The 22,759-nt window shown below is 43.1% G+C and overlaps 1 protein-coding gene across 3 annotated transcripts in view; it reads right to left on the bottom strand.

Annotated features, from left to right (window-relative positions):
* Nucleotides 1-22,759, bottom strand: part of RFX4 (regulatory factor X4) — a 167,457-nt gene that overhangs the window by 120,887 nt on the left and 23,811 nt on the right. For 2 of the 3 annotated variants that reach the window (XM_045465598.1, XM_045465597.1), the window contains exon 2: nucleotides 19,453-19,539. The exons of the other annotated variant lie outside the window; for it this stretch is intronic. In XM_045465598.1, the coding sequence (XP_045321554.1) occupies nucleotides 19,453-19,539 (87 nt within the window). The remainder of the gene's footprint in view (nucleotides 1-19,452; nucleotides 19,540-22,759) is intronic. 3 annotated transcript variants of the gene reach the window in all.

Below are 22,759 nucleotides of genomic sequence, written 5' to 3'. Positions count from 1 at the left end.
TCCCTCTCAAACCCTAGAGAGGTGAATGTTGATTAATTTAAATCTAACACAGTAGTTTTATCTACCATCAAGCCACTGATGGGGTAGGTGTGACATGATGGGGGACGGGTGACACGATGCTGGCCTTTAGGACTTATGGAGAAGCTCTCTGGGGGCCTCTGGGAAAGATATTTTTCCCCTGATAAGAAGAGATGGAAGGGCTTGATTTTGAACTTCCGCCCCCAAAACTGTGAAAACACAAGTATCTATTGTTTTATGCAAAAGCAAGCAAGCAAACAAATAGGTGAGAGAGTCTGGCCTGTGCTGGTTTTGAACATGGCTGAGCGGACATGAGAGTGAGGCAGCAAGCTTTCAACTGGGAAAAGAGCAGCCTGGGGATGAAGTCCACACTGAGGCAGCAGACAGGAAAGGTGGAAAGACTGGGGGTTCCAAATGTCATGTTGTGCCTCATCAGCCGACCCCCCCCAAACAGCTGCCTCTTTGTTTGGTCAGATGATAAAATTTTCTTAGTCAATAAAACCTCTTTTCATTGGGTATTCTCTTCCCTACCACCAAAACCATCCTAACCAATACAAACACTCACACGAAATGTTCTCAGGGACAAAGTGTCCCAGTCCATCATGGGCTCGACACCTGCTCACGGTGCTTTGTCAACCTAGAGCTCCTTCTAAATGCTTCTCATCCTTTCCAACTAGAATAAACGACACCACTGCCTTGAAGCCTTCCCTGATACTCTCCAAGTCAGGCATCATTGATCCTAACTCTTCTCTACAACCGATTATAACTTGTCTCTTGGTTGTGGACAGTTTAGCCACCTGGATCATTATTTCTGTACACAGCCACATCCATCTCTCCAACTTCAGTATCCTACTTAAGAAACTCCTACTTAAGAAAGGGATGATATCTTAGTAATTTTTGTGTTTCCTCTTGCTAGTGCCTCCCACCTGGCACTTAACAGTTGAGTCTGCCTTCCACAAATGTCTTCAACAATCTTAAAAGAAATAAAAAGCACAATAAGGAGCATGAACACGTGGGTCTCACAACAATATAGACACACACAAAAAATACTAACCTCAGTTGTTCACAAAGAAACAAATAAGAAATAATAAGGAGGCACAATTTTACATCTCTGAGAGTAACACTGAGAGTTATAAATAATGATAATCCATAATGCTGGGGTGTAAATGGTAAAACTGACAGTCACATATTTTTCTGAAGGTAGTGTTAACTGGTACAAAGTTCTGGCAAGCAAACTGGCCTTAATAGTGACAGCCATCTAAAATGTCCAGTCACTTGACCTCACAACCCAACTCCTAGAAATGATACTAAGCAAATAATCCAAAATAAATAAAAGACTATGTTAAGAAACACATGATTGATTTTCTTCTCAAACAAGGAAAAGTACATAAATGACCTAAATATACCTCCTGGCGTATGCTGGAACATGATTAACATTTCCATTCCCACTAGAACTGGCAGACTATCTCCCCCACCCCCTGCTTCTTTACATTTTAGCATTTCAGCCAAGCTGGACTAGATATCAAAAGACCTGTGTTCTAGAATCAATGCCAAAACTTACTGGCCATGACTGAGCAAACCCCTCAACCTTTGAGCTTCATGTTCCTTCATTTGTAAATGGTCATTTTATAGGGCCAGTGAAAGGATTATATTAATTAATTCAAAAAATATTCACTGAATAGCTAATTTATGCCAGCTAGACACCGAGGATAAAGAAATTAAACTCCTGTCCTTCTGTCTGGTTGGAGAGCGAGAAAGACAAACAACGGAGAGAAAGGCCAAGTTCAGTGAGAAGTGATAAACGCTATGACACGGGTAGGCAAGGAGGAGCCTGCTGACACAGACTGGGTGAAACAGCAGAGCCCATCGCAGAAGGCTTACTGGAAGAAGCAGTGATAAGTGAGCTAAGTCTCAGTGTGCCAGAGATGGGAACCAGATGGCAAGGAAGGGGGGACCAAGTCAGGGGAAAAGAAGGTGGAGAAGGTGAGGAACAGACCGAGACAGGGACCCAGAAGCTCATGACCCCCTCCCAGGAGGAAGATGGCTACAACGTGGGTTGGGCGTGGTGCAGGGAGCTGGAGAGGGGCTCTTCTGACAACGTAATAACTCTGTTTAAGCTTCAAGACAGTTGCTTAAACTGAGGATAATAAGCACGCCTGCCTTGAAAGGCTGCCGGCGGAATTAGTGGAATGAACTCAACACAGGCTAAGAGCTCCCAAATCTCATTTTCAGGGCTGCGTGGCAAGGACCGCCCTCGGCTGCTCTGGCGGCCAGGAGCCCCCGGAGCACTTCTGCTCAGCCGTGGCTGCTGTGGGAAGCAGGCCAGGGAGGCCGCGCTTCTGCTCGCTTCTGCTCGGAAAGACTTCCAGGGACAAAGACAAATGCGTGGATGGAGACCCCGCCAGGCAAACACACACTGGGCGACATCACAGCTCCAAACAGGAGGTGGCATTTGAGCTGCGCCCTGAAGAGACAGTCAGGGTTTTTAAAATAACTTTGTTTTCTGTTCGCAAAAGTAATCCATGTCCATTTTTTGACTTTGGGAAAATAGACAGAAAATAGAAATCTCTGGAAATCTAAGCCCCTCTCAACACAGAGAACTATTGTTTTCATCTTATTTACCTCCAGTCTGCCTTCAATGTTCTCTTTCACACCCAAGGACACACATACCCCGAACTTAAAACAAGTGGGGGCCACACAGTCACCCTGGCTTGTCGCCTGTCCCCTTCGCCTTTACAAGGACAGGTTAGACTTTGAGAGGAGGACGCTGAGGGAGGGGGTGTTCCAGGGGAGGAAGCAGCACGCGAAAAGTCTTGGAGGACAAAAGCCGCGGCCCAAGGGAGAACGCACACCGTCCACTTGGCTGGAGCCACAAAAGTCCCTTGTTCTGGGACTCCGTCTCAGTGCCCGCCCCGCCTCAGGTCACACCTGTCTCTACTGTGTCAGATGTCTCTCCCCAGTGAAGCTCTGCGATGGCCCATTTCTGGTACCAGCGAATGCAAAGAGACCTGGCTTTGAGGGCAAGGCAGGCCTGGGTGCGAGTCCCAGCTTTGCCCTCAACTCTGGTTGGAACCCTGGGCAGCTACTCCACTAAAGGCCCGGGGGTCCTTTACCTAAAACATGAGAATCATAACTCATACCACAAGCACAGTTTGAAAATTAAGTGTGTTCAGAACTAGACACCTTAAAAAAGAATACCATCACAACAATAATAGCATTTATTGGCCAAGTACTTAAGCCAGGCATCGTGCGTGCCTAGGTTTTTGTGCACTCTCTCACTGTATTCCTCCCAAGGGTGCCATGAAGAAGTTTTACATCTGATTTCATAAAGAAGGAGATCAAACTTTGGAGAGTCTGAATCACTTGCACCAGGCCCTGCAGCCAACGAATGGAGACTGGACTTCACTCTGTGCTCAGCACATGGTGGCTACTGACGGTGCTTGGACAAGAACTGGTCGATGCCGGAGCCAGTGCAGACTCTCCAGCTTGGTCACCAAAGAGGTGCCTTCCACCCCTGCAGGCCCCTTTCTAGACCCCTAGTGACTCTGTGCCCAGGGTCTCAAAGCCCAGCCTCTCTCTCCCAAAAAGGGGTGTGTGTGTCACAGCCAGGCCCCTCCTATTTGATGGCTGTCAAGCCTAATTCGCCAGAAGTGCTGGTTGCTCACTTACTCATTCATCAAATACCGATCATCTGCTAGGTTCCAGTCCTAGGCCAGGGGCTAAAGGGTGAGACCAGACAGACATTGTCTCTGCTCTTTAAAAACAAATTTTTTTTTAATATTTCTCTATTTTTGGCAGAGAGGAGTAGGGAAGGGGCAGAGAGACAGGGAGACACAGAATCGGAAGCAGGCTCCAGGCTCTGAGCTGTCAGCACAGAGCCCGATGCGGGGCTCGAACTTATGAACTGCAAGATCATGACCTGAGCTGAAGTTGAATGTTTAACTGACTGAGTCACCCAGGCACCCCGTCTCTGCTCTTTTAAGATCAGAGTCAAATTATCAGCAAATAAAATGTAAGGGCAAGTCCAGGATGTTACAGCAGCACCAAATGTGGGGTGTGACTTGCGTCTTGGTATCTGAAGGAGGAGAAGGAACCACCTGGGTGACGAGCACAGGAGAGCACATTTTAGGTACAAGGAAATAGCCACAGTTGAAAGAAACTTTACTCTGCCAAATGCCTTTTCTTTTTAACAGGCAAAAATGCCGCAAACGAAATGAGATTCATGCCATAAGGCAGAATTTCCAGCCAGCAAGGCTCCTGGAGGCACTCACAGCACACGCTGGGCCACCCATTCTCAAGGCCCACCCTGCTCATCCTACCAAAGCCAGAGAGCGGCCGTTTGCTTAAAACCTCCCAGCGAGATGCAGCCCACTGCCTGGCCTTCCAGCCACTCTGTCCTGCTCTCACTTTGCAGTCATGTCTCCAAACACGCTCCAGGGAATCTCAGTCAATTTCCCAGTGGAAATTCTCTGTTCCCCTCTCTGGATCTACGTCCTGATAGAAAGTCTGAAGCCAAATTTCCAGGCTCAAACACTGGCTCCACCACCTGCCAGCTGTGCGACTTTGAACAACCTTTTGGTGCCTTAGTTTCCTTATCTGAAAAACAGGGGTAACAATAGCATCAAGCACATACTGTAAGGATTAGTTAACCACTCCTGGCACAAGATACATGCTACCTATGTATTCGCTGTTACTATAATAGTTGTCACTCTTCTCCAGGGGCCACGCACCTGGATCCCCATCCTGTCCCTGGGGCTGCGTTTGGCAAGCCCAGCCCCTGGGACACGGCTATTTGCTCCTCCCCTGTGCTGCTGCAGCACCCCAACTAGCCCCTAGCAAAGACCTCATCACAGGGTATGGTCACTGCCTGCCCACCAGTGTGTCTGCCTTGCTAGCCTGTAAGCTTTGTAGGGCACAGACTGCCTCACCACTGTGGCTCCAGTATCCACACAGGGTAGGGGCTCAAGAAGTATTTGTGGAGGGGCGCCTGGGTGGCTCAGTAGGTTGAGCATCTGACTCTTGATTTCAGCTCAATCATGATCCCAGGGTCATGGGATCGAGCCCCATGTCAGGCTTAGAGCCTGCTTAAGATTCTCTCTCTCTCTCCCTCTGCCCCTCTTCCCTGCTCTCTCTAATAATTTTTTTTTAAAAGAAGTATTTGTGGAATGAATGGATGAATGGCTAAGACAATACCACAATTAAATTCTGAGACTACCCATCTTCATAAACATACAAATAATAATTCTATCAGAGAACCTTTACTGAGGACTTATAACGTGCCAGGCACTTTTCACTGCATTTACTTTTCACAGCTGCCCAAGACAGTGAATGATTTAAAATATGTGAAACACCAAATATAGTGCTTAATGTATACTTAGTGCTTAATCAATTTTAGGTCTAATTACTAGTATTATCCCCCTTTACAGAGAAAGACAATGAGGCTCAGAGAAGTGGGAAGCAAGCTGTCTGAGGTCACACAGCTAGTGGGGGAGCCAGGAGAGGACCCACTGTAGTTGACATGAAAACTTCCCGAGCCCAAACATTTTGAGCCTCAGTCTCTCTTGCAACCTCTACTACTGCACTAAATATGGTAGAGAACATAGTCACTGCCTAATATCTGCTGAATGAATTCACAATATTTGGGAACCTATTTTAGAATATTTCCTGCCTGGAGCCGGTGTGGCAGAGTTTAATATTAAGGGAGAACGTTTCTAAATTAATTACTTCTTTTCAGATCCCAGGAAAGGTTCAAGTTTATGCAAGTCTCGAGTTTCACTTCAAAGTCCTAATTCTATTTCCTTTCATTATGTTAACCCGGCTGCACCTGGCCAGACCTCACCTGTTGGGAACATGCGCTGGCCAAACATTTCATTTCCCCTGATCCAACCTCTTCCCAGCCACTGCAAAGGATGCCAGCAGATGATCAGGGTGCCTGGACCTAGGCCTTTGGCAGTGGGCATTAGCCCCTGGCAGCAAACCCTTCTCCCCGTGGGAACAGGGCTGAGCCCCAAACAAAACTGATGTTGGCAGGCATTGCTCTGAGGGGGCCCCACACCTGCCTCCTTTTACCTCCTCTGGGTGAATTCCTTCCTAACCTTGGAGTTAGAAAAGGCCTTTCTAATTTTCATACAAAACCCAAAAGCTATAAAAGGAAATGTTGATAAATTTCCTACATAAGAAATCCAAAGCTTCTATGTGGGGGTGTGGGGGAACCACACCTTAAGTAGAAAGATAATACTGTGCTTGGGAAAACTTCAGTCATACTGCAGACAACAATCTCATCTCCCCACCCCAGACAGAGTGCCAATAAAACCAAGAGGAAAAGGACTAAGAACCAAAAGGAAAAAAAAGACAAAACAAAAAACAAAACAAAACCAAGCAAGGCACATGACACACAGTTGATGGAAAAAATACAAATGTTCTTGAAATGTGAAGAGATGATTAATTTCAATTAGTGAGAAGGAAAACTACACTGAAGTACCATTTCTCAATCAGATTGGCAAAAATCCAAACCGCGACCACACAACTGTGCATGAGGTTGTGGGAAAGAGGTGCCCTCCCACCTTGCGGGGGTAGCATGACAGGGTGCCTCCGCATGTGGAAGGTCATCTGGCCCAATGTACTGAAATCCCACATGCTCTTTAGCCAGCGGTCCCATGTCTGGGAACAGATCCTACAGCTATGGGTGGGACACATGGGAGGTGACCATACGCATCGCAACTTGTCTGGAATGGTAAACGTTCAGAAACGGCTCAGTGCTCACCTGTTTAGCTAAACTATGCTACATCCTCACAGAATGCCACACAACTGTGAAAAAAAAAAAGATTGAAAACAAGAAAAGAATGAGGACGTTCTCTGTTCTTACTGATAGGGAGCATTCTGGGGTTTAGTATTAAGTGAAAAAAGCAAGTCACAACAAGATGCATTGAGGCTGCTGCCTTTTTGTCTTAGAAAGTGGCATAAAAGGGGGTGCCTGGGTGGCTCAGTTGGTGGAGCACGCGACTCCTGGTCTTGGGTTGTGGGTTCGAGCCCCATGTTGGGTGTAGAGATCACTTAAAGATAAAATCTTCAAAAAAAGAAGTGGCAAAAAAGAACATATACTTGAATTTTTATTTGCATAAAGAAATAAAATACTGGCAGAATGCACAAAAAGCACCAGAAATACTGGAAGAATACACAATAAACAAATAAATGCCCGTACCACTAGGGAGTTGAGGTGGGACTGAGACTTCTCAATGAGTACCTTTAAGGCATTCTGATTTTTGAACCATACGAACACCTTATCTATTCCAAAATACTCTGAGTTTGAACAAATTAAAAACTCCTCTGTTCGGGAGGGAGCAACAAAGGAAGAATCTATTCATACTTGGTTAAGTGATACTGGAATGCCAAAAACCGAAAGCAAATTACCAATACTGATAACCTGACGGCTTTACAGTGTTTTGCTTTCCTAATATCCATTTACCTAATAAACACATACTGTGCATCTACTAGGCACCAGGCCCTATCAAATTAAATGACACACAATCAGAAGACATTCTCTCTTCCCCTCAGGGAGTTATAGCCCACGGAGGGACTGAGTGGAAGTGTCGAGAGGCCCTGGCAGTGAGCTCCAAGCACAGAGGACAGACTAGCGCGTTGTCCACAAGAGGAGAGGACAGACAGACACTCAGAGGGACACAAGAAGGGCAGCCTGAGATGGAAGAGTGGGTGGGTGAGGAAGGGGAGGAGTCTGGGGGGTTGTCTTGAACCATGGCCTCATCAGCCAGCCAGCGGTCTCGCGCTGTGGTTCCCAGCTAGGACTAAACTGCCCCACACAGGCAGTCCGACTGTTACAAGCCATCATGCGAAGACTCTGGGAACTTCCCACTCCAAGTCCTTACCCTTGCTCTGGGAGCTGTCGAACACCTTCCTGCTATCAGCAGGAGGCTTTCATCCACCACTCGGTGGACATGAGAAAAAGTTTAGCTACATTTCCTTTTCTCTGGAACCCACCGTAGGAGGTCACAAGATCCCAAACTGGAGACACCTGCCCAGTGAGTGGATTAGGGTGAGGGAGATATGTGGCTTTCACACACACAGCCCTGAGATGCAATGAGATCTTAAAATGATAATGATGTGTCACATGAAGCTGGGACCCACTGAGACCCCAGTTCTATGTCATCATGCCACTGAACTCCGACTTTCCTCTTCCTTGTGCTGTAAAAATTCTCCGTCACCACCCAACAGTGGGGAATAGCCATGACAAGTGGGGGAGGTGTCGGGGAGGGTAACAGAAGAAGGGCTGAATTCAGAGAGAGGTAAACACGACAGAGCGGCCACTGGTAGCAATGGCCAAGAGAGGGTAGGGACACAATGTGGACTGTCTCAGGAGAAACAGCAGCCCTTCCCATATTTCCAACCCCCGCCCCCCCAGCACACACAATCTGGTAACCCTTGGAGATATAGGGCAGACTCTGGACTCCCACCTAAGATCTAGGATGGAGGCTGGAGTCACTGACTTAGATGGGCCCTGAAGGCTAGAGGACTTGGGCACATCTGGGTCACACTGAACTTATACTCTTTCCCAAGGAGGACAACAGGAATCCCAAGGAATCTCACTGGGTTCCTACTGTGTGGACCCATCCTACGGCCCTCATCTCCCCAACTCTCTCCATCCCACTAACACTGCCCTAGACTGCAGCCTCATTCCCTCAAACCTGGACTAGGTGGAAACCCCCAAAGTGTCCTCCATGCTCGAATGCACCTGCACAGACTCTCCACATTAATCTTCTGAAAATGCCGCTTTGATTTGTCACTCCTCAACCCAGCTCCTTCAGAGGCACCTTAGCTATCAGACTCCAAACCCCTTGTCTGGAATTCAAGTTGCTCAGTGATACGGACCAAACTCACCTTCCCAGCCCATGACCCTTCAACTTCTGCTTAAGCCAATCTGGAAAACTCCCCAAGCTCAAAACCTTCCTTGTGGCTTTCTGTCCCCCAACCCTTTACCATCACCACTTAAAGGACCCACATGGAGGTTTCAGCACAGAGGCTGCCTCCTCTAAGATTCCTTCCCTAGTCATCTTCCAGCCTGTGACCTCTCCCAAACGGTAGCATGCATTCTAATTACCTGAGGGTTGTGTTTAGATGCAGAGCATGCTTCAGTGGGTCTGGAGGAGGCCTGAGACTCTGCATTTCTAACAAGCTTCCAATGAGGTTGTGCCGGAGCCCAGGAGCACGCCCAGTATGGCAAGGGACCCTGCATCATTCAAATGGCATGGATCACATACGACCTCGTATTATTCTTCAGGGCCTGAGCTCCCGTTCTAGATTAAAAATTCCACAAGAGCACAGAGCCACAGAAGGATGCTCATGTGATAGGAAGAGAGACAGCTGTAAAATCAGACAGCACTAAGTTCAAGTCTTAACTCTGCCACTTATTTGCCATGACAAGTGAGTAAGTCCCACAACCTCTGAATCTCAGTTTCCTCATCTGTAAAATGGGGATTAAAAAAATACCTCCCTCCCAGGAAATTAAAGAAAACTGTGGCTGTGATTATGCCTAGCACACTGCCTGATGCTAAATATACTTGGTATTGAATATAATATGATAATATTCAATATATTAGGAAATACTAAATAATATTTCATATATTTTATATTTTAATGCCCAGTTCTCTGCTCTTTCCTTCCTCATATAACTTTGAGTTTTCTATACGGTCCTGTATGTAGTAGGTGCTCAGGGAATCTTCTGAAGGAACTTCTATTCTACCTGTACAATTCCGCTCAATCCACACCGCTGGGCTCTCCTCCCTGGACATGATGTGCCAACAAGTTCTGACTTGATAATGCTTTACATTCAAAGTCTTCCTTTTGGTTGGTGACTATGCCATCAGAAACATGAAAATCTACTGACATCTGCCTGAGAGAAAATGCAATTTTTTCTGGTTGGAAATGAGCATTTATGAAACCTGAATTATGGTAAATAACCCACCCACTCCCGTTCAGACTCTCACTCATCAGACATCTAAGGCTTGACCTCACTGATCCAGGGTTTTCTTCCCAACTGCATTCCATCAAAATGTCTCATGTCCCATCTCCTCATGCTCATAGAACCTCTTGTTAATCAATTAAATTCCTGTCTTCTGAGCTGATAAAAGGGGTGTAATAGGAAGAGCACTGCATACAAATCAGAAGATGTGCACAGTAGTTCTGATTCTAACACTACCCAACTATGATTCTGAGCAAATAACTTCGCTTTTCTGAGGCTTAGCTTTTTTATTCTAGGCTAATAAATTGATTATTCTCCCACTCCATTTCATTTTAACCAGGACTCCCAGTACTAATGCCCAGCTCTCACTCAGGCCAGAGGAAAACAATCTTTTGTCAGCAGGTGGAATGTTAACTTCTCCTCACATGACCCTGGGAAGGCATTTTTACCTACTTGGACTGGTTCACAGGCAAACTCTATGGCAGACCCTGTAGCTAGCCACTCAATAGCCAATCTTTCATTTTTTCCCCTGCTTGCTAATAAAAACCCTGGTTTATTCAGGGCAGTGATGTGACAGCCCAGAGGAAAATCCTAATTTGTCTAAGCCAGGGGATGGCAAACTTTTTCTATAAAGAGCTAGACAGTAAACATTTTAGGCTTTTGGAGGCCGTAGATGATGTTTGTCACATATTCTTCTTCACTTTTCCCCACTCTTTAAAATTAAAAACTAAATAAAAACATCTTAGACCCTGGGCTGTATAAAAACAGGAGTCAAGCTGAGCTTGGCCTGGGGTGGTCCAACCATTAAGAGTAATTATATTTTTTTCTATTCTTCTGACAAATATTCACTTGCCTATCTTCCCTTTCAGCTACAGACGGTAGAATTCTTAACATAAATGACATAAGGAAAGTCTACTGGGGGCTCTTGGGAAAGATACTCCTGTTTTCTAACAAGAGTGAGACATATGAGAGGAAAACTCACTGGTGTCTCCTCTTTCTCCATCTACCTGTCTTGAATGTGGACTGGATGCCTATTATCTAAAACAGCTCAGGGCATCTGGGTGGCTCATTTGGTCAAGTGTCCAACTTTGGTTCAGGCCATGATCTCATGGTTTTTGAGTTCAAGCCCTGCATTGGGCTCTGTGCTAATAGCTCGAAGCCTGGAGCCTGCTTTGGATTCTGTGTCTCCCTCTCTCTCTGCCCCTCCCCTGTTCTGCTCTCTCTCTCTCTCTCTCTCTCAAAACTAAATAAACATTTAGAAAATTCTTTTTTAAGCAGCTTGTGACCATGAGATATTAACAGGAGGACAAAAGCCAACAATTCAGGAGGATTTTATAGTAAGACACACAGAGTCTGGGTCTGGGATGATACTGAGCTGTTAAATAAACCCTGAAACCTCCTACCTCCCATCTTTTAGTTAAATAAGATAATAAATACCTACATTGTTTAAACCATGGTCAGATTTCTCACAATCCAGAGCATTCTTAAAATAGTAAATCAGAGAGGATTTTTTTTTTATAACTTCAACCACCTCCTAAGCCCTCCTCTATGTACCAGGCCCTGGGGATACAACAGTGAACCCCACAACTGCTCTCAGGAGCCTCTAGTCTAGTAGAAGACATGACAAGACACAGACAAGTACCGACATACCCATCAGCCACTGAGAGCACTCTTAGCTCTGGTCCTGGTATTCCTGTGGACAAGTTATGAAATCCTTGATGCCAAGTCTTCAAAGCACTGCCTTCTGAGATGCAGAAGGGTGCTAGACGAAATGGCCAACATTCAAAGGCAGACATACAGACCTGGGTTCAAATCCTAGCTCTACCACTCACCAGCTATGTAATGTGGAGCGAATTACTTAACTCCTTTGAGCCTTAGTTTTCAAATGTGCAAGATGAAGCTCATTATAAGCTACCTCCTAAGACTGTTGTGAGATGTGAATGAGGTAATGGAATTAGAGCACTTGTCATTGCTCAGTGGATGACAGGCATATATCCCTGAAACTATGAGCATATACATATAGAGACGTGTGCTTAACAATATATGCTTGGGAAGAAAGACTAGAAGGATATCAGGAGTGGTTGCCTCTGGGCAGTGAGATTAGAGGCGGTTATTTTTCTTCCTCATATATTTTTTCTTAGACTTTCCAAATATATACACACATGCCTCAAAGCCAGGGGATCTATCTTTTAATGTAATGTTTGTATTTTGAAAATAAAAACATGTGAACTGTAACTTTTTTGTTCTTTTATCCAGGTAGAGTCAGGTGGCCCCTATTCTAGACTGAGCCCTGGCATGGACTTGCTGTGCAATCTTAGAAAGTCACTTCACCAATTTAAGTCTCAATTTCCCTATCTAAAGTAGACGATAACCAGACTTCCAATCTCTCCATGATGAGACAGCTCACTCATTGACTGAAACAACTGTAAAAGCTAGAACAACTGTTTGAAGACATTGGAGAGCAATCAATGCAGACAGGACTAGAGGAGCCATAGGCTTTGAGAGAAAGGAAACACAGGATGTGCCCTCCACATTCACACTGGGTTTCCCTGGGGATGCTTCTCAACTGCTGCACCAGGAAACAGAACCCAAGTAAGGAGTGTGGTCTGTTAGGCTCGAGTCAGAGCTGGGGATGACAAAGGCACAGATCTAAGCAACAATGTTCCAGAGAGAAGACGCACAGAGGAGGAAACACACACACTTGCATTCAAATTCCCCTCAAATTTTTAGCCCACTCACTCATACAGTGAGAAACCAAAAAACTGAGAAGACATCAGCTTAGAGACTGAAGAACTGAGCACTGATTAGCAGGGGAGTCAGAGGTTGAAATTCAAGCTAGGTCAGGTAGAAGGAACTTGGTAAACACCCAGAGAGTTTAGCTATGACCCAGAAAGGCTCTGAGCTAGGAGTAGAGACCACATCCTAGTAGCACAGACAAGACTAAAACACACCAGACTTAACCAAAGCTTGACAGGATCGAGGAGACCTGCTGGTGTTCTACCTGCCTGTTACAACACAATTTAACACCCTTCGGGGTAAGTTAATGTAATTCACCCAAAGCCTCTCCATCTTTGCATCCATGATGTCCAACATCAAATCAAAAACTATAAGGCATCCTGAAAAACAGGACCAAAAACTTGAAATCCATAGAAAAATCCCAATCACAGAAGTTAATACAGAGATGACTCAAAAATCAGAGTTACCAGACAGAAATTTTAAAATAACAATGGTTAATATGGCTAAGGAGAGAGGAAAAGATGGTCACGATAGAGGAAATGATGGATACAACAGATAAAAAAAGGAAAATATCAACTGAGATTTGGGGGAAAAAAAAGAAGAATTAAAAGGACATCTACCATAGAAAAAAAGAATACACTATCGCAAATTAAGGTCACTTGGATAGGCGAACCACCAGGTGGCACAGAACAGAAAATGAGATTTGAGAACTGAAAGGGAAGTCAACAGCAAATACCAAACTGAGGTACAAAGAGTGAAAAATGGACAAATCAGAGCAGAGCATAAGAAATGTATGAGGTACTGTCAAAAGGTTTAGTATTCATCTAACTGGAGTCCCAGAAGAAGGCAAGAGAGAATGGGGCAGAAAAAATATTTGAACAGACAGCAGCCAAGAATTTTACCAATTTTACGAACAACAATTTACAGGTTCAAGAAGTTCAGTGAACCCCAAGAAGAAAAAACATAAGAAAACTGTATCTGCACCTTGTAGTCAAAGTGCTGGAAACTAAAGAGCAAAAAAAAAAAAAAAAAAATCTTAAAGTCAGCCAGAGACAAAAAGACATATTGTATTTAAAGGGGTAAAAATAAGTCTGATGACTAATTTTTGGAAGCCAGAAGACCATCAAATGACAACTTTAAAGTAGTGAAAGGGGGTTAAAAAAACAACAACAAAAAACCCACTTCCCAACCTAGAATTCTATATCCAGCAAAAATGTCCTTTAAAAATACAGGTGAGGGGCACCTGGGTGGCTGAGTAAGTTAACAGTTTTGGCTCAGGTCATGATCTCACGGTTGTAGGCCTGAGCCCAATGTTAGGCTCCACACACAGTGGAGATTCTGCTTGGGATTCTTTCTCCTTCTCTCTCTGCCCCTCCCCTGCTCTCTCTTGCTTGCTCTCTCTCAAAATAAATAAAAAAACTTAACAAAACACAGGTGAAGGGGTGCCTGGGTGGCTCAGTTAATTAAGCGTCTGACTTTGGCTCAGGTCATGATCTCATGGTTCGTGGGTTTGAGCCCTGCATTGGGCTCTGAGCTGACAGCTCAGAACCTGAAGCCTGCTTCACATTCTGTGTCTGCCCCTCTCTTTGCCCCTCTCCCACTCACACTCTGTCTCTCAAAAATGAATAAACATTTTAAAAAAAGGTTTAAAAACACAGGTGAAATAAAGATATTTTTCATGCTCTATACTACACTATACTGCACTACCCAAAATATGAAAGGAGTTTTTTTGGCTTGAAGTAAAAATGATCCCCAGTGGAAGCACAGACTTTCTGATAGGAATCAAGAGCCCTGGAAAGGGTCAATATGTGAATAAATAAAAATAAATAGTGACTATTTAAAACAACAATAGCAATGTCTTATGGGGCTTAAAATGTAGAAGTAAAATATATTAAGGCAACAGTACAGAGGGTGGGAGAGAGGTAAATGGGGTTCAAGTGTGTGTGTGTTTGTGCACTGGGCTTGAAACTGGAGAAGGAATGACATGAGGCAGACCTGAAAGGAGGGGTGCATGTCGTAACCCCAAAGATAGCCACTAGTAAAGACTATGTCATTGGAAAGTCAGCAGAGGAAAACATCAAAGAAAAAATTTTAAACTGCACCATCCCTCTCAAAAAAGGAACAAAAAAATAAAGACAGATGGGACAAATCAAAATTAAATACTACATTTGTTGATTTAAGCCCAAAAGTGTAATTTAATTTAAGTGCGTTACATTAAATGATCTAAATATTCCAATTTAGATATAGATTATCATATGGGATTTTTTCAAACACATATTAAAAACCTTAATATTGAATTCACAAAGGTTAGAAATAGGAAGATTAAAAAAAGATATACCATTAACAACTTGATCTGACTTCATCCATATCTTGAATACACATTCTTTATGAGTATACGTGGACATTTGCCAAAATAAACCATCTGTCAGGACAAAAAGCAAGTCTTGACAATTTCAAATATTGAAGTTGGGCAGAATATGTTCTCTGACCACAGTGGAATTACAACAGAAACCAATAACAGAAAGATAACTAGGAAATAACCAATGTTTGGAAAATTAAGCAATATATTTCTAAATAAACCAAGAGTAAAAAGAAGAAATCACAATAAATATGAGAACATGAGTTTAAATGATAATGGAAGTATGAAAAATTATGGGATGCACTTAAGCAGTGCTTAGAGGAAAATTTGTAACTTTAGGTGCCTATCTCAGAAAAGGTTGAAATCAATGATCTAAGAGTCTGTCTCAAAAGCTAGAAAAAGACAAAACATTAAACTCAAAGAAAATAGAAGGAAGGAAAACAATATACAGGAGAGAAGCAGAAATAAAAGAAATAGAAAAAAGATGTCAGTTGAGAAAAACAACAAGGCTAAAAGTTGGATCTTTGAAAAGATCAATTTTATTAAAAATTGATAACATGAAAAATATCTTAATGACCCAGGGGTAGGCAAAGATTTCTTAATACAAAACAAAAAGCACTAACAACGAAAGAAAGACACTGACAAACTGGATGTTATTCGAACAAAGAACTTCTGTTCACCAAAAGATACCACTAAGAGAAAGAAAGGCAGACTACAAACTGAGAGATGTTTGCAATACTTTTGACAAACATCTCCTAATAAGAATATAAAAACAACTCTTACAAATCATTAAGGAAAAGACAAACAGCACAACTTAAAAAGAAACCAACAGGCAAACGATGTGAACAGGCAGATCACAAAAGAGGATATCTGCAAGAATGTTTATCAGTCCTTCTCAAGCTCTCCCAAAAAATGGAAGAGGAGGGAACACTTCCAAACTCATTCTATGAGGCCTGCATTACCCTCATACCAAGGCCAGGCAAAGACACTACAAGAAAAGAAAACTTTGGATCCACAGCCCTCATGAATATTAATGCAAAAACCGTCAACAAAATACTAGCAAACAGAATTTGACAGTGTGTTAAAGCATTGTACACCATGACCAGATGCAGTTTTTTCTTCCTAGAATGCAAGGATGGTTCAACATAGAAAAATCAATCAGTGGAGTACACTGTACTAACAGGATAGCCACACGATCATCTCAATGGATGCAAAACAAGCATTTGGCAGAATTTACACCCTATCATGATAAAAACACTCAACAATAATAGGAATAGAAGAAAGCTATTTCAACACACTAAAAGCCTATATGAACAATTAATTCATGGTAAACATCATACTCAATGGTGAAAGCCTGAAAACTTTTCCTCTAAGATCAGGAACAAACAAAGATGCTCACTTTTGCCACGTTTATTTAACACAGTCCTGGAAAGCCTAGTCAGAGCAATTAGGCAAGAAGATCACACACACATACATACACACACACACACACACACACACACACACACACACACGCAGCTTAATACAAAGCTACAGTTTCAAAATAGTGTGGTGTTGGCATAAAGATAGGCATACAGACGAATAGAATAGAATAGAATAGAATAGAATAGAATAGAATAGAATAGAGAGACTAGGAATAGACCCTCACATACATGGTTAAATGATTTTTAGCAAAGATGTCAAGACCACTTAATGAAGAACAGTTTTCAACAAATGGTGGTGGGAAAACTAGATATCCACATGCAAAAAAAAAAGAATTTGGACTCTTACCTTATGCCACATAAAAAATTAACTCAAAGAAGATCAAAGACCTAAACATAAGAGATAAAACTATACAACTCTCATACAGGAAAATCTTCCTGGTGTTGGATTTGGCAATGATTTCTTGGGTCTGACACCAACAGTACAGACAGCAAAAGAAAATTGGATAAGCTAGGCTACATCAAAATTAAAAACTTTTGTGCATCAATGTTACACAGGTAACAGAGTAAAAGGCAACCCATGGAATGGAAGAAAATATCTGTAAATCACATATCTGATAAGGAGTTAATATGAAAAATATATAAAGAACTCCAGCAATTCAGTAACAAGAAAAAAACAATTCAAATAAAAAATGGATAAAAGACTGAACAGACATTTCTCCAAAGACAGTATACAAATGATTAATAAGTAAATGAAAAGATGCTCAACATCAGTAATCACTAGGGAAATAAAATACAAATCAAAATCATGAGATGCCATTTTTCACGCATTAGTATGATTTTAAAAAAACACAGAAAATCACAAGTATTGGCAAGAATGTGGAAACACTGGAATGTTTATGCATTTCTAACAGTAATACAAAATGGTGCAGCTGCTGGGGAAAGCAGTATGGTGATAACTCAAGATATTAAAAATAGAATTACCATATGTCCAGCAATTCCACTCCTGGGTATATACTCAAAAGACAGAAAGCAGGAACTTGAACAGACATTTGTACATCCATGTTCATAGCAGTATCATTTGCAATAGCCAAAAAGTGGAAACAACCCAAATGTCTATCAATGGATGAATGGATAAACCAAACGGGGAATATACATAAAATGGAATGTTATCCAGCCTTTAAAAGGAAGGAAATTCCTGATACATGCTGCAGTATGGATGAAGCCTGAAATAAGTGAAATAAGCCAGTTACATAAAAACAAATACTATGTGATTCTATTTTTTAATTTTTTTAAATGTTTATTTCTTTTTGAGAGATAGAGAGACTGCAGGCAAGGTAGGGGCAGAAAGAGAGGGAGACAGAATCTGAAGCAGGTTCCAGGCTCTGAGCTGTGAGCACAGAGCCCAACACGGGACTCAAACTCAGGAACAGTGAGATCATGAGCCAAAGTTGGACGCTTACCTGACTGAGCCACCTGGGCGTCCCTCTATTTTATATAGTCAAATTCATAGAGTCAGAAAGTAGAATAGTAATTGCCAGGGACTAGAGGGAGAAGGAATGGGGAGTTATTGTTAAAGCTTCAGTTTGGGAAGATGAAAAAGGTTTTGGAGATGGATGGCAGCAATGGCTGCACAAGGTGAATGTACTTAATGCCACCAAGTGTACGTTTAAAATGGTTAAAATGGCCAATTTTATGTTACACATATATTAGCACAGTAAAACAAAGAATGCTCAAAGATGTTAAGAATTAAAAAAAGAGGCAATTTAAATACCATCAACATTTAAATGGATGTGTAAACCGTGGAATATGCATACAATGGAATACTATATGACAATGAAAAAGTACTACATACACCAGCATGGCTACACGACACAGACATTGAGTGAAAAGAGCCACAGACAAAAGAATGCAGACTCTGTAAGTCCATTTACATAATGTTTCAGAAACAGGCAAAACCAAACCATAGTGATAAAATTCAGGATAGTACTTATTCATAGGGATGAAACATGAAGGAACTTCCCAGGGTGCTATAAATGTTCTATCTCTTTTCTGGCTGATGGTTACATAGGTAGAGACAAAATGGGGGCAAAAGGATATTCATCAGACCATTCACATAAGATTTATGTATTTTATGTTCAATTTATCTCAGCTTTATAAAATGAAGCAAAATCGTGATGACAGAATGCTAATATTGGAAGGGACTCCAGAAGAAGGCTGTTCAGAGTATCTAGCAAGCACCATTGGGGCTTATGGAGCAGGTGGTCCCTGGCCATGCTTTGAGAAACCTGCACTAAGGAGATGCACGTTACCAGCCAAGGGAGAAGGACACCTGTCCCTGCTGGGAATTACATTTACAATGAGCTGTCCCCTTTTTTAGTGTTTAGGAAGCAAATACAAGTCCCACTTAGTCTTCTCTCTTAATATGAGGCACCCAGAAGACCCAATCTAACATAACCCAAGGAAAGGTGTAAACACAACAGTTTATATCTGCCCATTAACTCCAATTCTCTAGTACAAGACCCCGGAAAAATCTGTACTTTCAAAGAGCAAGGACATTCATGACTCTGAAACAACGGTGCCATGACACCCTACTTTAATCCCACATCTACAGTGACACCGAGAATGGCCTTTCCCATTTCCCATCCAGGGTCCACATTTGCCCAAATGGGGCATCACTGTAATCGGGTCTCTCTGAGGACTTAGACAACATGAACATGTAAACAGCAAGTGTCTGCTGTGTCCCCATTTCTGTGGCTACCTGACTACATTACACTCCCCACCACAGAATATACCAGGGAAGGCCTAACGTATTCCATAAATGGCTTCAGAGTCTCTTGTTCCAGTTGACATGCCCCAGCCTAGCATTTAAGAAGCACTATCCCTCCCGCGAGGACACTGGCCATGTCTAGGACATTGTGGAAGAATGAGTTTCAAGCACTTACTTTCATCATTAGAAACATTCCCCAGAGATGTGTGGCTGGAATAACGTTTGTTTTCACTTTCATTGAGACATCTTTCAATCCAGCTCTCTAAAAAAAAAAAAAAAAAAAACAAAAAACAAAAAAAGAAACAAAAACAGAAAGAAAGAGAGAAAGAGGAAAGAAAATCACAGAATTGCAGAAATGCTGTTGGTGTTTGTGAAGAGACAAGAACATCATAAACACATTAGATTCAATTGCCCATCAGCTTTCATCTGAGACTGGCCCCGACTGGAATTTGACTTTCCATGAAGCCCCACAGCAGCCACCATTGCTGATGAGCCTTTGCGGACTAGTTGGAGACAAAATGGTGATTGAAGCCCACTTGAGTATTTCCTGGTCAGATTCTACTACTTCTGGAGTATTCACAGCCCAACAGTACCAATTGAGAATTATCTGTCGTTGCAAAGAAGATACGTTCCTGAGAAGTTGTTTGTAAAACAAAGTTTGGTCAACTAAATCACTGGTGGTGGTTTGCCGATGGTAAGTTAGCAGCAGAACCCTTTATTTAAACAAAAACAAAAAGGAAAGCAGATAAAACCCTGAGGGCTCTGGTTGAAGTGGAGAAAGAGGGCAGGGAACCTTATAGCTCACTACCCTTTGCCCAGGGACCCCCGAAGGGGCACTTCCAAGCACAGGCTGAAAAGCCACTGCGGGAGGACATATTAAAAACTCTACAATAGATACGTAGGACTTTTAAAATTGAAAAGACTATGTTCTTTTAATCCAATTCCAAAGTCTACAAAAGTACTTTCCACACTGTGGCGTAATGCTTATTCCATTGTCTGGACCAGCTACATGCATGCATGCATGCATGCATGCATTCATTCAACATCAGCTAAGTACAGTCAGTTCTGCTAGAATGCTTGTTTTGAAAATAAGAATGTGTTCCAGTGCAAGTAATACATTGGGGAATGATTTGAGCAGAGAGCAAACTTCGTGTTTGCTTATGCTCAATTTCTTGCCTAAGAAGCATCAGGGGAATGCAGAAAACCACACATAGCTGCACTGAAGCCCACAGGAATATGCAGAATCCACACGTGCTCACACCTCGGCCATCTACCAGTTACTTTAGTTCACCACATGTGTTATGAGCCACACCTGCCTGAGTAACCCATGTTTTATCACTTCATAGTAACTCACAAGCTGCAGCCTTTCTGACATCTGCTTCCAAAAGCAGGGCTTTTGGGGCTTTCAAGGCTTTCAGGGCTTTTCCAAGGTGAAGTGTCATATTCATTGTATTTGTGTACCTCAACCATTAACATGTGCAAAACTGTGCTAGCATCTTCATTACGTTCCAATTTTTTAAATGTGTCACTGACAAAGGTTTTGAGTGTTATGCCCCTAGTTTATTTTTCTAATCAACGCTGTGGTTTTTATTGTGCAGTTTTGCAGGGCACCAAGCTCAGTTAGGAGTTTTAGGAATGCATATGTGGTGTTAGAGCAGAGCTGACTAGACCTATGGCCATGTGCTTCTGAACAGTGCAGTCTCCCATTGCCGGCTTTATAATATAGGAGCTGGCATTTACTGAACACCTGTTCTAATATGCCAGGCCCTTTACATATGTTATCCTGTTGAAGTCGGGCAACAACTTCCAGAAGAAAAGATTTTCACTCCCATTTTTTTCCTAGAAAGCAACTGAAGTTTAGATTAAGTAATGTGACTCCACGTAGCTCAAAAGGCCAAAGCCAAGATCATTAGTTAACATCTTGGGAAACATATTCTCAAAAGAAGCCATGCTGATGCTGATGAGTGAGCTATGGGGTGGGGGGGGGAGGGGGACACAGGGAGACATGTTGGGTTTTTTGTTTTATATCCCAACAAACTGCTCTTTTAAAAGCTGCTCCCTAAATGGTAAATAAGTAAGGGGAAATATCCAAGGGGAGGAACAGGAGCCAGCTTGTTCAGAGGAAATGGAAATCTGGTATTTCTGAGGAAACACTGAGCAACAGAGAAATTCAAAACATGAAAACACCGCCCCTTCCAGACATCAGCCGCGCAACGTAGAAACAAATGGCTTGTGATGTTTTCAAAGCTGGGACGGCGCAAGGTGGGGTGTTCGTCATCACGTCGCCTCCAAAGATGCATCTGGATACAAATCTCCAGAATTCTTTTCAGGAGTCTCCAGAATATCTCCACTCGGATCTTCTAATCCCTTGGAGTTCTGGCACAATTTCCTTGGCAACAGCCGTGGCTGCTTTTGGATGGCAGCTACTGAAATCTGCAGCCCCTTCCTCCGCCAAACCACACCACCAAAAGCAATTGCTATTGTTCTGGACCAGCCCTGGTCTTCCTAGTGAGATATTCACATCTAGTTACTCTCATATGTGTGTGGGCATGCACACGCTCGCACATGCACACATGCACACACAAATACACACACACTCTTTTCAGCAGACACAGGGAACTAAGAGAAACACTCTCCCTCTCACCCATTTGCCTGCACCAGATGAGGCCTGTTAAATTTGGAGTCCTCGGAAGGGCCTATTCCTGCAGGTGAGAACCCCCAGTGGTTGGTGTGACAGTCTCTGAAGAACTCACGGTAACATTCCAGAGGGGAGCTGGCTCTGAACACCAAGGGCCAAGACAGTGCAACACCAGCCCACAAGAGCCCAAGTCGAGGAAGAACTTTCCAGATGATGTGCCTCTCCCCCATGTTGCCCAACACTGGAGAGAGATGAGAGCAGGGTTATGAGAAGAGAGAGAGGGCCGGAAGCACCAGGAAAGAAACAGAATAAATGTCACCAAATAACCCTTTCCTCCACCCCCTGCTCCTTCTCAGGTCTGACATCGTCACTTGTGCCTGTGGCCACTCTGCTACCCTGTCCTTCTCCCCGGGGCAACACAGGGTAAGTGTGGTCTGTCCTGCACATGGCAGATATGAGCAGATAGCCACCATGGCTCCATTTTTCTGGTCAAAGTACCTCACTTGTTTTGGCTCTTGCTCAGAAGGAATTGTTCCCACATCTTTGCCATCCAGTTCACCTGCATCTGGCTGTCTTCTAGTTAATCAATATCTATTTGAACATGTGCCATCCAGGATGAACTCTGAGGGTCCAGACCATGGTCTGAGCAGTGCCAAAGATAATATGGCGGAACCATCATCTCTGCTGCTCTGGACATGTGGAGTTTTCAGAGCATTCAAAGGTCTTACATTCCAGACCGCACATATGAAAGTGAGACGTCTAAACAGGCCACAGGCCTTGGATCCACAGGTGCTCTTTGACCTTTGTCCTCTTCCCAAATGGGGCTCTCAGCAGCAGCATCTCT

Source organism: Leopardus geoffroyi, chromosome B4 (assembly GCF_018350155.1).
Source record: "Leopardus geoffroyi isolate Oge1 chromosome B4, O.geoffroyi_Oge1_pat1.0, whole genome shotgun sequence".
Lineage (NCBI taxonomy): Eukaryota > Metazoa > Chordata > Mammalia > Carnivora > Felidae > Leopardus > Leopardus geoffroyi.
This window is presented reverse-complemented; position numbering and strand designations above follow the sequence as displayed.